The sequence below is a fragment of the Habropoda laboriosa genome, unplaced genomic scaffold (assembly GCF_001263275.1).
Source record: "Habropoda laboriosa isolate 0110345459 unplaced genomic scaffold, ASM126327v1 scaffold89, whole genome shotgun sequence".
NCBI lineage: Eukaryota > Metazoa > Arthropoda > Insecta > Hymenoptera > Apidae > Habropoda > Habropoda laboriosa.
The window spans coordinates 51,582-64,504 of NW_017100263.1; the positions used below are offsets into that span (position 1 = coordinate 51,582).

Below are 12,923 nucleotides of genomic sequence, written 5' to 3' on the forward strand. Positions count from 1 at the left end.
ACCAAGTGTAAACAACATATCAACTTTTTCACTATTCGAATACATTCTGATTCATCTAACGACATACAAAGACTGTATACATCAGAACAGTTTTAAAGCATCGTGAGAGACGCAGTTGTTTACCGACACTCGGTAACGCGAATCTTTTGTTCTCCTAGTGCAGTATGAAGCAAAAATTTACATTGTATCTCGAGCAATCGCCTTGATACAACTTGTGTTGCATTTTTATACGCTTTTCGTGTGTTTCTTTCTGTAACATGCGTATGGTTGTCAAATTTGTTACGATTCTAAAAAAATATTTAAAACATACTAAGGTTTCCTTTAAAAATCAAAAGTTAGCATTCATATCTCCCAAAAAAATTTGGATTTACGAAAGTTACGCAGGCTTAAATACAGTTCAACTTTTGTTTAACTCAATTTTTTGCAAAGTGCAAGGAAAGCCCTGAAATTTCGCGGCGACGCGCGAGACACCCGGTATACAAATCGGCAAAGCAAAGACGAGGCTTCTGACGTCATCGCCCCACCAAATGAGCGGAAAATAAGCGGACACGCTATCCCCTCCATCGCTCTTCGGTCCTACACTGCTTGAAGGAAAGTTGCGGTGTCGGTAAGTAAAAAATGGTTTTCAATCAGCTGTCGATAATAAAAGAACATTAAGAATTGCATCCGCTATTGTTCGAAAAGTATCGCGTGGGGCAATCACAGAACGTGAGGAAGACTTGGTAGTTAAAAACAATCGAGGACTATGACCGCCCATCGACAAGGAAAGAGAACAGACAGAACAAGAGTAAACGAGATGAATGTAGTGCGCCAAGCAGCGACGGTTAAGATCCGGCCACTTGACGGGGATACCGTCTGCGTTGCAATGAATCATCCGATATCAAAAATTTCAATTTCTCTAATTTTCATCTTGTCTTCGTGAAAATAGTACCAATTCATTGGTAAGATTCTCTGGATGAAATACGACATAAGTCAGAGTAGCTCTGCCAGTCATCAATTTACATCCCCCGGATTTTCAAGGATGCTTTTGATTTAACTTTTCCGAGTCAGTACTCCGAGTCAGAGTACTTTCTGACAAACCACTGTTTATATTTTTCTTTCGCTTAAATAGGTAACAACCTGATATACCTGGAAATTCACGTCTTTCCTTTCTTTACTAAGGAACACAGATGATGCCGTTAGCGTGATAACATTTATCCAGCATTTAACTTATGTATCACGTTGCATATTTAACAATTTTGGGTGTTCGAAGGTTGAAAGATTGAATTGCTAATAGACTTAAAATGTTCATCGGTAGCTTTTGTACAATTTCCAAGTTTTCGAGACACTCCAGCGACTTTAACGGTAAATGCTTCATAAACTATTAACAGTCCGTCTACGCTCAACATCGTATATCACCAGCTTCAGTATTTTATCTCGTTAAAAACTGAGAGATACATCTCAGAAGCTCTCTTTATTCGACGTCAAACAAGGTCTATTAGATAATGTATAATGCTCAAAAATTTATGGATGTTGGGACGAGAGTTAAGCAATCACAACTGGATTTACGCAAGACAGGAACTGATTATTTTCAAGCTTGATACAATATTGTTTTTTGGTTTAAAAACATTTACCAATTATACTACCTAAATGACAACTGATTTATCTTAAACCTGCACGTATGTACAGGACTAGGATAAGAACCTAAATTTGGTAAATTGATTTCCTGGAAGAAAAGGGTTTTCCTTATCCTAGCAAAATGTGTACTTTTGTAGTTCTTTCTTTTTTTAATATTATTTTTGCCGTGATAAAAGTTGTGCCTATTGGTTCAGGGCCAATTTGCCACTTTATTCGTCTATGTTACTATCTACCATGATATTTTTGGATCAACATTTGCTAATTGCATAAGTAATTGTCGAGAAAAATTTTCAAAAAATCTCTAATGTACGGCAAAAAGTGTACTGCTGTAGTTGTGTAAAGCACTGAGTAATAAGCAAATCGTCCCAATTGTCTACTGGATTTTTCATGCTCCATTTATGCTCCTATTCTTCCTACGAATTCTTTCAAGACCCTTTGTAAGCGAGGAGTGAATTCTGAATGAATTCCATTCGTATAAAATCGTATAGGATTTCAAATGGGATTGTGCATCTTTGAATTGTTGGACAGTACATCGTTCAATTTTCAACAGTATATTTTACAAAGTATGTATATCATGGGACGTCGAATGTTATACAGATTTTGTCGTTTAAACCTTTAAGTCCCACCGGTCTTATTCCGAATTTCTCTTTTTCTATTTATTCCAATATTTTTTCAACACAAATACTGTCTCGCAATTTTTTACTTTATCCAAAAGAACACACAGTGTTACTATCTTGGACGTTTTGCAAAGATAATATACAGCAGAATGTGAAATTCTGTCATATTTAAACAAGTTTCCATACTTTTCGTTTTTTTGTCACTCTTTACCCTATCGTAAATCATCCCCTCCCCATTTGCATTGATAGAATAAATTGCAGAAGAATTGCAATGAAAGTCACTGATTTGCCGAAACTCACTGTGTTTATTGCAGTGGCAGCTCGTAAGAATTTGTACCGATAAAGCTGTAGCAATAGAAGTAAAACGATCAATATGGATTGAAAAAATTCAAAAAATCATTAGTAAAACTTAAAATAATTATTTAGGAAGCGGACAGCATCACCGATTTCGATGATTTTTAAATATCGTAGGCCAGTACCACGAACGTGCGATTCGACATATGGAAATTCACAACTAAATGCACAATGTAAACAAATAATTCTGGAGACGAAAATATTCGAAATCTTCTTGCAAATATTAATCGTTGCTTCAGACTTAAATTTAACTATGAAACAATTTTTGATTGTCTCCTCCTCCTTTGGTCACATTCACCCCGCTCCATTACCCAAAAAGTGAAACTTTGCATATTCGTGACTTTGGCATAAAGCGGACGATGTGTTGTAAAAATCAACATTTCCAACAACTTTTTCAAATAGAAACTTTCTAAAACAGCAACTTTCATTTCATACGGTAGGGGCTGCAGCCATGCACTGGTTTGTTGATAGTTTCGAACAACCAAACGACGTAAAATGTTATGTTTCTGTCTTGAAAGGTTTTCAAGGTAATCGAAGTTAAAGTTTTGAAAAATTTCAGGAAATTTGTTGCTCGTTGAATGTAACTAGCAAGTTTTATTGGTTTTATGGTGTTGCCTGAATTCCTCCAGAAAGGATCAAGAATCAGGGTGGTAATTTTATACCCATATTTTATAATCAACGTTTAAATTAACCACTTAACGCTCATGCCCGTGTCTCGCGCGTGCACAACTAATCGTTCAATAAGTGCAATTTTATTTCATTCTTTTCTATATTGCGTTATCCTTTCTGTTATGACAAAACACGTGGCTGTAGTCTATACGTTTAATGTAGAGATGGGACCGGAGTTTACGTTTTGAGTTGAGAGTCGTAGTAGATGAGGCGTTTCATTTCCTTTTTTTATTATTATTCATGTTTTATGTGATGTATAGAATAATATAGTTTTTTCAGGCCTCAAGGCCAAGAAATGAGGCTTGGTTTACAGTTATTATCCTTCACCCTCACTCATCTCTCCATTCTTTACAAATATTCCACTCTCCGTCCTATCCACCTTTTTCTATCACACCCTCTCTTCTCTGATTTTCTCTAATTTACATTTTATTCTACTCTAAAGTACATTTCCCTCTTTCCATTCCATAACAGTCTTCTAACAAATACTTTAGCGCCCCCCTACCGTCACTGTCATTATCTTTCAACCAATATCTATTATACTTCTTCAAACTTCCACACACTGCCCGAGCTTTCGGCTATTTTCGTTTTCACTCACAGCCAGGTACTCCGATAACCTATAACTCTCTATCCAATGCTTAGTAAGAACAGAATGGTTTGAGGAAAATGCAGAAGCCTCCCGGAAAATCGTTTCTCATTAACACTAGAACAAGCAAATCTGCAAAAATGACGGATTTCAGATTTCTCACTTTGAACTGCAGAAATTATTCACATGTTTTTGTCCAGGTGTATAGCTATTGAAATAAATAAATATTATTCCGACTTTTGGGTAAAATCGAAGGTTTATTTAAAAAGAATGAAAACAAATCAATCATCGAAATAATTTTTCTCATCGAGATAGAAACTCGGTGGCTTTGAATATACGATAAATATCAACACATACGAATACACAAATGTCGATCGTTAATTCATTAATTATAAACAATGAAAGAAAGAGCCATTAATAAGATATTAGTTCATAAAAAAGATACATCTGAATTATGATTGATACACTAAAGCAGTGAAATTTATTACGTTAGACAGCGAAGAAAACTGGAATGATAAAAGTAACGCCAATATTTTTCCTAAGATTTAATTGCGTAAAACAGTGCGTAAAACTGTGATCCAAAGTACTGTACGCGTAGTAGAATGAACGATCGTAAATCTTTCTACCATACTTCTTGCGACGTCATACTATAATACATGCACCAAAATATATTAGCATATTTATCGTTAAGAGTACTTGATTTGATCATCTCGACTCTTTTATATTACTTCCGTTTTCTCGGGACATAAATATCTTATGTAATTGAATTACAAGATTCTACTAAACGAAACTATCTTTACCAGCCCGTTTTACACTTTGTCACTTTTTTGTCTTATCAATCATAGTAACAGTTGAACGAATGTAATTGATTATACGCTATAAATACTTGAAGTTCGCGATGCCAGTCAACCGGCGACATAACGTTAGTAAACAAGACAAAGAAATGATACACGGACACAAGATGTCTAAGTTTCATTTTTCTAAATACAATTAGTTCGATAAGTTTGCTGCTTCTATTGTAGATAACAGAATTATACCAACTTTTACTAAAATCGTGACGTTTAAGTATCACTTGTTAGCACGACTTAAATAAACGTAACACACGATATAGGCTATTGACCAAAATGTGTTATATTATAATTGTAAGTGGCTGCTAAGGTACTCGGGTGTCCGTCTCGCTCGACGGCTATATTAACCCTTTCGCTACGGCAGTGTGCTCCGCCGGAGTGACACCGTTGAACGGGCCACCGTGCCGCCGGAGTAGCGACACTGAACGCAGCACTGCGCCGAAAAGTGTGCATGTTGCGCTTAGGTAAACTGGTGTTCGGATTTATATCTTTCGATGCAGCCTCGTCATTCTCCGGATCGTACGATTCTTTAAGTGTTATACAACAACATATTTGGAGATTTTGCAATCATTATCAATAAAAATATATTTAAAAATTAAAAATTACACTTTACAATAACAAATTAAAATTCTCAATAATGAGAATGAGACAAGTGTGATCGATGTGCAGTATGCGTAAAAATAAAAACAGCGCGGGTCTCATGGTCAAGTGGTATCACGCTGACGTCGTCTATAGGCGACGCTCGTACACACCGGTCGTCGCGCGGATGTCGTCTATAGGCGACGCTCGTAGCGAAAGGGTTAAGAGTGTCCTCTCCGTGTCCTATCCTGCGTTCTTCCGAAAAACCGTTGGAGCCCCCTCGTTCGACTTTCCGGGGAAAGGGCTTTTAGTTTATGGTACCCTCAGTTACCCACGCGCTTTCTCTTTCCCGGGTGACAAAGTCCGGGCCACCACTTCGCCGCCGAAATCTCGCATTTCTTACACACTTCTATTTATTTGGCGAGTATTTTCTTTAATTAATGAGTTTCTAAAATAAACAGTTAGTAAAAAATGAATATTTTGGTCAGTATAGATAATTAATTGTCAGTACAATTTTGCTTATTTAGTCGGTATTAATTTGTTTTTTTGGTAAATAAAATAAAAATTTTTAGTTAGGTTAAATTAGGTTTAAAATACAGATTAAAATTTGTTTTAAATATTAGCTCGATAAAAAGCAGCCTTTGAATATTTTCATCGATTACTTGTTGAAAAAAATAAATACCTCACTGACGTCCCTCCTTTTCTTAAGGACCTTTTATTGACTTGTGTCCTTTCATTGCTACCGTATAGAATTGTTCAAATATTTGGTAAAGCCAAATTGATTTCAATTGTAATCATCATATCCAGGTTCCTTCAAATTTTTCTGATTTAGGTATTTCAAATAATTGTTTCAACAGAAGATCCCAGTAATAGTATCGATACAAGCAGATTATTCCAAGAAAGGGATATTAAAAATAAATATATAAAACTTCACTTCACGATAACCGATTTATGCACTTTGTGTTATTCATTATTCAATTACGCAAACACTCTGCCTTCTTAATTCTCAAATTATATTGTAAAATACTGTATAATTAAAAACACTTAAATTAATGAAATCTTTAGAAAATACTCTACGTCAAGTTGTAAGCAATTTAATGAAATATTCTGCCTTAGCTGAATAATGCAAATTTTCCCTACCTTAATTACATTTTGAACACATGAATTCATTCGACATTCAGCATTTGTCAAATTAATTTCGAAATCTGATTAAATTTGTAATATTTCCTGTATTACTAAGTAATAAAGCACGAATTTCCTACAGGGAATAACTTCAAATGACACTCAAAAGCTACTTGTTTTAATAATGCAAAATCATCGAGATACAGGCATTTGTTTCCCATTTCTTGATACGTAAAATATTATCGCTTTTTAATAATGGTAAATATTTTATGGTTCTTAAATGATTATTCAAGTAATAATATACAGGGTGTCCCACGATTAGTGCCGTTTGGTATATTTACTGAACGGTAAGGTGATAGGACAAGAATGTACAGAGACTTTTACCATAATTTTTTATGGAGAATGTCACTGTGAAAAAATAATCATATATCTACTCTACTATGCGTATTTTTTAGCGACCTTATTCTTTATAAAACGTGTGAACCATTCTATCTCTTGTATTTCAAAAGGATAAAACTTATCCAAAAAGCTATTTGAATCTATCCAAAATTATTTGAAATATTTTTGTTAATTTCTAATACCATAGATTATCAGTATTATACAAGGTGAGAACATTAAACGTTCGAAAGCAATGAAAATTAAATGTAAGAAATACATGTGGTATTTAGCAAAAAACATTTGGTTTATTATCCTCGTTTAATTACTATCAAAAATATTTGGCAAAAATAGATCTAAATACTTTTTCTATCATGCAGGATGTTCCGCAACTGGTGGTGTAACCGTAAAAATTCTACATGAAAAAATAAACTAAAAATATACGATAAAATTTTTTTCATAAGAAGCTTAGTTTTTGAGATAATTAAATTTGAATATTCGTCAAGTACTTGTGCATTTAACTATCGCTTAGTTTTATGTTTGTGCTAATAAGCGAAGCCAATGTCATGATAAGTACTGATGATACATTTATTAACGATTTCCATCATTTAAATTTATAATACTCAACGAGTTATTCAAAGTGACGTCCTTGTTAACGCATACAAATTCTTGTTCTTTAAATATGAGAGTCATGGACTGATTATACGGTATTTTGACGCTTTAATTGCTTGAAAGCCTATACCATTCTTTCTTATAGCTGTAGAAAATTATCTTCTGACATTAGCAGAAGCAACAGTTTGTGGCGAATCTTTAAATTCTGTTTTTGTGAAAACAAAGGTTTTTATGAAAAATTTTATTGTATATTTTCAATTTATTTTTCCATGTAAAATTACCCCCTTTATGGTTGTACCACTAGTTACGCAACACTCTATATATCTTTTGTGTGCTCATAAATGGTGCTCTATTTGCTATCACAAATCATTCTTCCAGTCTTTCCAAATGTAGCACCGTTTAAATAGCCCGCGTGAAGTACATAAGTGTGAAGTTGCGTGAGATGAGCGAGCGTGAACGCATTATATACCGGCGGAAAACGCGGTAGTAATTTTCTTCACTTAGGGTAACTGTCTATTTGAGAGTAAATCTATCGCGAGTTGCTCTCGAAAGTCAAATTTATCAATGTATGCGACATTGAGAGTGCAGGAGAAGAGCTGGACACATAATTTGAGAGTACTCTTAAGAGCAACTATCGTAGAAAACTCTCAGATTGACTTTAGGGTAAGAAGAATGAATGCGAATAACCAAGAATTGTTTTTACAAACCAATGCATCCTCAATCGCCACATTTCAATAAAGATCCAATTTCAGATCTCAAAGAATTCCAATATCAGATTTCAAAGCAAACTAACCTATACAATATTTAGTATTTCAAAGGCATCAATTAAGATACCATCCCATACTGTATAAAAAAAATCGAGTTTGTTTTTTACATTTTCTTAAAGTTTCAAGTGGGTAGAATATTACGTTCGAAGCGATATATCGAATTTCAAACACCTGGCGAAGTTACGGCGATGGATAGGGAGACGGGTCGTGTCAGATAGGAAGGTCTCACTGACCGGATTTGAAAGGGAGAGCAAAGTCGAACAATGCTTTGAAGGACTACGTTCACAAACATCGTTTTCCTCAAGTTGTTCAAGATGCGGTTCATTCCAGTTTACGAGGATCTCAGTTCGGACAAGCTGTTAAAACGATGTGAAGGTGGACGCATGCAAAATAACAAGAGCTTGAATTCCGTTATTTGGTCGATAACTCCTAAAACGACGTTCTGAGTGAAAAATACGATCGATATTGTTGCATATAGGTACAGGAGGCCCACGGAACTGGAAGAATCTGTATCTTCCAAACTAATTTTAATAATTTTATGTGTTTACATATAATTCAGCAAACTTTTAACTGTAATAACTTCTAAACTAATAACTCTAGGGTATAAGTATGTTGATATTTTTTTATAGAGATTAAAAAGTTGTATCGACTGTTCCAGTCAAAACTATAGGGTTCCATTTGAAAAACAGGTGCAACAGCATTTTCCAGGTGCACCAATGGATGAAAGTGCATAAAATTATTTCGAGATTATGCTCTATTGGGTACTATTTACCGTTGACTTATAGCATTTTTTTTCTATTTCTAACCGTTTGGAAGATACAGCTTGTTCCAATTGCATGAGACACTCTGTACAGCTGGTAGCACATTCAATGACAGCTACAATAGTATTTTATTGATGCAAATGATGCATCTAAATATTTCGACCAAATGTTTACAATTTGTGTGAAATAACGGACGAGTGACGTCAGAGTAACGGCTGCAGGGAGGACAGAGGAGAGTAGCAAAACAAAACAGTTCGACAACTGCTTAGATCGATGCAAAAAGAGGCAGCCGGCAGTTTTTTTTCTCGTGGCAGAAGAATTACTATAATATGGACCCGGAATAGCTGACTGAAGGTATTATCAAAGAAAAATATTATCTTAAAACTTGTTTTGCATTTTTCTCGAAAGTACATTTTTTGACCTGGACGCCATAAAATCTCCGGAACTACTCAACCAATAGTCTTTGAACTTTATTAAAATAGATATATCAATTATTTGAAATTTGATACATGTTTGAAGTTGGCTTTTTCGATGAAAAGAAATATTTTTTTTCAAACAGCGACCATTTCCATAATTATTAAAATGTTTAAAAAGTTGTGCGCTACATTGAAGACAATATATTTTAGTTTATGAATGACCAAAAATTTTTGAGTTCAGATATTTCAGTTCTTCTGGTGGATGACGAATAACTCTGCCACTATGTAACATTTTTTACTTTCTAAAAATTCGAAGTTAAGTTGCCATAAAAAATTCCTAAAAAAAGTTCCTCATATTTGCATTTTTCATACCTACTTGGAAATAAATTATACTATTTTTATCTCCCTTTTTTCCATATTTCAAAATTAATGTCACTTCCTATTACTAACATCAAAATTTATTTACTTAAGAGCAACAACTTTAGAATTTAATTTACTATAATTTCAATGAAGTACAGTTGTCCAATATCTTAAGTAAATATTTAAACTTTAAAATTAACAGAATATTTGATGTTTTGAAAACATAAATTAAACAGAACTGTTCATTTTTCAACTAAAAGTTTAATAAACGCTTTCAACACATCCTTTTAAATTTTATCATCTATATCTTTGTCATCTATGTATTATTATTTGTGCAAATGACTTGTAAGATGAAAACTACGTTATAGTATAATCTGATAATAACTGACCGTCTAATTTTGTACAAACAATAAATTGCACATTTGTGTTAGGACGCAAATAATACGAATAACACTTATTTTATTTGAATGAAAATTCTAGATAATCCTCGTTGTAAACTGTATTTTTAGACTCTCCACCTTTAATTTTTTAATCATCCTTAATTGTTACTTCCATTACTTCCGATCAACACAGCGCACTGTTTGTAAACATTTTTCTGGAATGGCGCGCGGCCGAAGCGAGCAAAACCAAAGGCGAGCCGAGTCAAAGCATTGGTACGTATGCGCGGAGAAACGTAGAGGAACCGGGATACCGAACTCGTGCCAGACAAGGAAGAGTACGCAGAAGAAGGGAGGGGCAGGAAACGTGGTGAGACGTAGTGATGGAACTAATTCAATTATCATTTCAGAATACAATAAATCTGTATACCTTTAGGAATCGCTGAATGCTCTCAAAGAAGAATTTCAAGTAAAAAGGTTTCATCTCTTCTGGCTAATGCGTATTAGTTACATTAATCTTATATTTAACTGCATATTAAATTCTAATATCAAAGATATAGCGTATCAATCAGTTGATATTATTTGAAGCACGTTGTTATTCCAACAGTCATAAGTGTGTTATGTACTGTGAAATCTGATATAAAAGTTATGCTATTCATAATTATAAGAGTTTCGTTGTATTGTAATTAATAAATGTAATTCATATTAGAGTGTACGTCTTTTAACATACTGCTGTGAGAGTGTTTAAGTGATATCGTATTTCTATTACGATACTATTACGTAGAGGATTAAGCGTTTAGAAAGATTTGGTGAATTCTTTTAAGTATAATTCTATTTCATTTGATTCGACGTGACTTGAGTATATTTTTGAACATCCACGACAACTGAAAATTTGTCGCGAAATTTGTGTTGCCGCTTGCTCACGAGTGCGTCGTTCCCATCGCTAGTGGCAAAACGTTACTCGGGGTGGTCGGATCGGCAAAAAGCACGGCAGATCGATGAGTATTGAGAAAGATATACCTGGGATCGGGTAAAATGATCTTCTTACTGGCGCGGGCAGCCGGTGTGCATTTACTCTTTTCCATGGCCATCAGGTAGCTGACGTCGGCCAGCACCGCCTCGAGGTCCGCCATTTTCTTCGGTGATCTCTAAATCTCTTGACGTGAACACGGCTCACCCTGGAGCTGTTTCCTCGACGAAACTTGGTTTACTGCTGCGGACGCGTCGTTCTCACTGTCGCGACGCCGGGGACGACGCGGCCGACGCCGACATTGTGATAGAGCGACCGACGTGTACCGAAGTTCGCGAGTCTGACAGCTCCGTCAGGGATCTGCGCGCAATTTCCAGCGAGGGGACTTCGACTCCCCGAGCTCTATACGAGGTTAACGACACTCCCTCAGAACACAACACTCTCACCCGCGCAACTGTTTACCGTTCACGCGGGCGATACAACGTCGATCTTCGACCTGCTCATCGCAAGTCTCTCAGCCGAGAACGAATACGGAACGTGTAGCGAACGCGGACTCGCATGCGATCATTCACTTCAGACGCGCACAAACGTCCCCAAAACCTACTCCTTACCGACTGACAGCCACCGAGCTCCGAAACCTCGAACTCACGCGCACTTGCGCGCTGATTGGTGGATGGCTTTCTGTTCGTTCAACGTTTCCTCGAGAACCTGTCTAGCGACGTCTATCGCATAAACAACGAACGAATTTCTTTTACTTACCAGGTTTTTTTATCAACACACAGCTTTTCCTTTTTCACTGATAATATTACATTTTCCCCACGATTTCTTGCATTTGCAACTAAGCTACCGTTAATTCGATTTTTTGTAAAGACGTAGTTGCTTGAGATGCTCACTTGACGAACTGCCAAATGTTATTCGTTATTTGTAAATAAGCGTTCTATTACATTTAATTCGTAATTAAATATAGAAGTAATAAAACGTAATTTGTCATAAATGTTAATAGAAATTTAAAATATACTGTTTTCACTGAGACAAAACATTACATTGTAAGTGCATCGCCATCTATGTTGCTGGATTCGTATTACATTAATGACGTACAATGTATTTTATTGCTATAAAGTGCAGCATAATTTGAGGGAGGAATATTCGGAACAAACAAAAATACTATTTAGTTTCGAGAGTAGAATTATTACGAATGCTAAGCTTAACATATGAAATGTTTTGATTTTTATTTACTACACATTTATTGCGAAATTAACAGGCCTGCTAATAAAATGTTGGACTACTTGTGATATGATAAAACATGAAATGATTAAAGCAACGTTAGGAGGAAAACAATAATAAAGGCAGTCTAAATACAACAAATACAACGTAGAGAAGAATTGTCACTGTTAGTTTATGCTTTCATATAGTTTTTAAACATGTGATACTTAAAAAGCAATAATATATCAGAAACGTAGAAAAATATGATGAATTTCTTCAAATTAATATATTGTTTACATCAACGTAAATAATTTTATTTTAAAATTTCGTAATTTCTATCTGTTACAAGGATTTCGTACCATTTGTTGGAAAATCAGTTTTTTTAAATGGAAAATCAGTTTCAATATTACAAACATTTAATATTAAAATGGGGACCACAGGCAAAGTATAAAGTCCTTTCAATACTTCGTTTGTGAACAGCTTTTATAGTTGTCGATGATGTAATGGATACAATTGCAGGTATGTATATCACATCTATGATAAAAGTATGTGCATGTAAGTGTAATAGTGAAATAAAATAATACAATCTGAGTTTTTGTCATCTGTAGTTTCTATAGATAAATCCACAAATTCTAGATACTTAATTATTAAGATATAATTATTTAAGATTTACGTATCTAATATTGATAAGAA

The 12,923-nt window shown here is 34.8% G+C and overlaps 1 protein-coding gene across 1 annotated transcript in view; it reads right to left on the reverse strand.

The window, feature by feature from the left end:
- The window catches only part of LOC108573059 (G protein-coupled receptor kinase 1), a 58,575-nt gene extending 47,196 nt beyond the window's left edge, over positions 1-11,379 (reverse strand). Inside the window, exon 1 of the mRNA XM_017935423.1 lies at positions 11,078-11,379. Coding sequence (XP_017790912.1) covers positions 11,078-11,190 — 113 coding nt within the window. The 5' untranslated portion in view covers positions 11,191-11,379. The remainder of the gene's footprint in view (positions 1-11,077) is intronic.
- Positions 11,380-12,923: the final 1,544 nt, after the last annotated feature.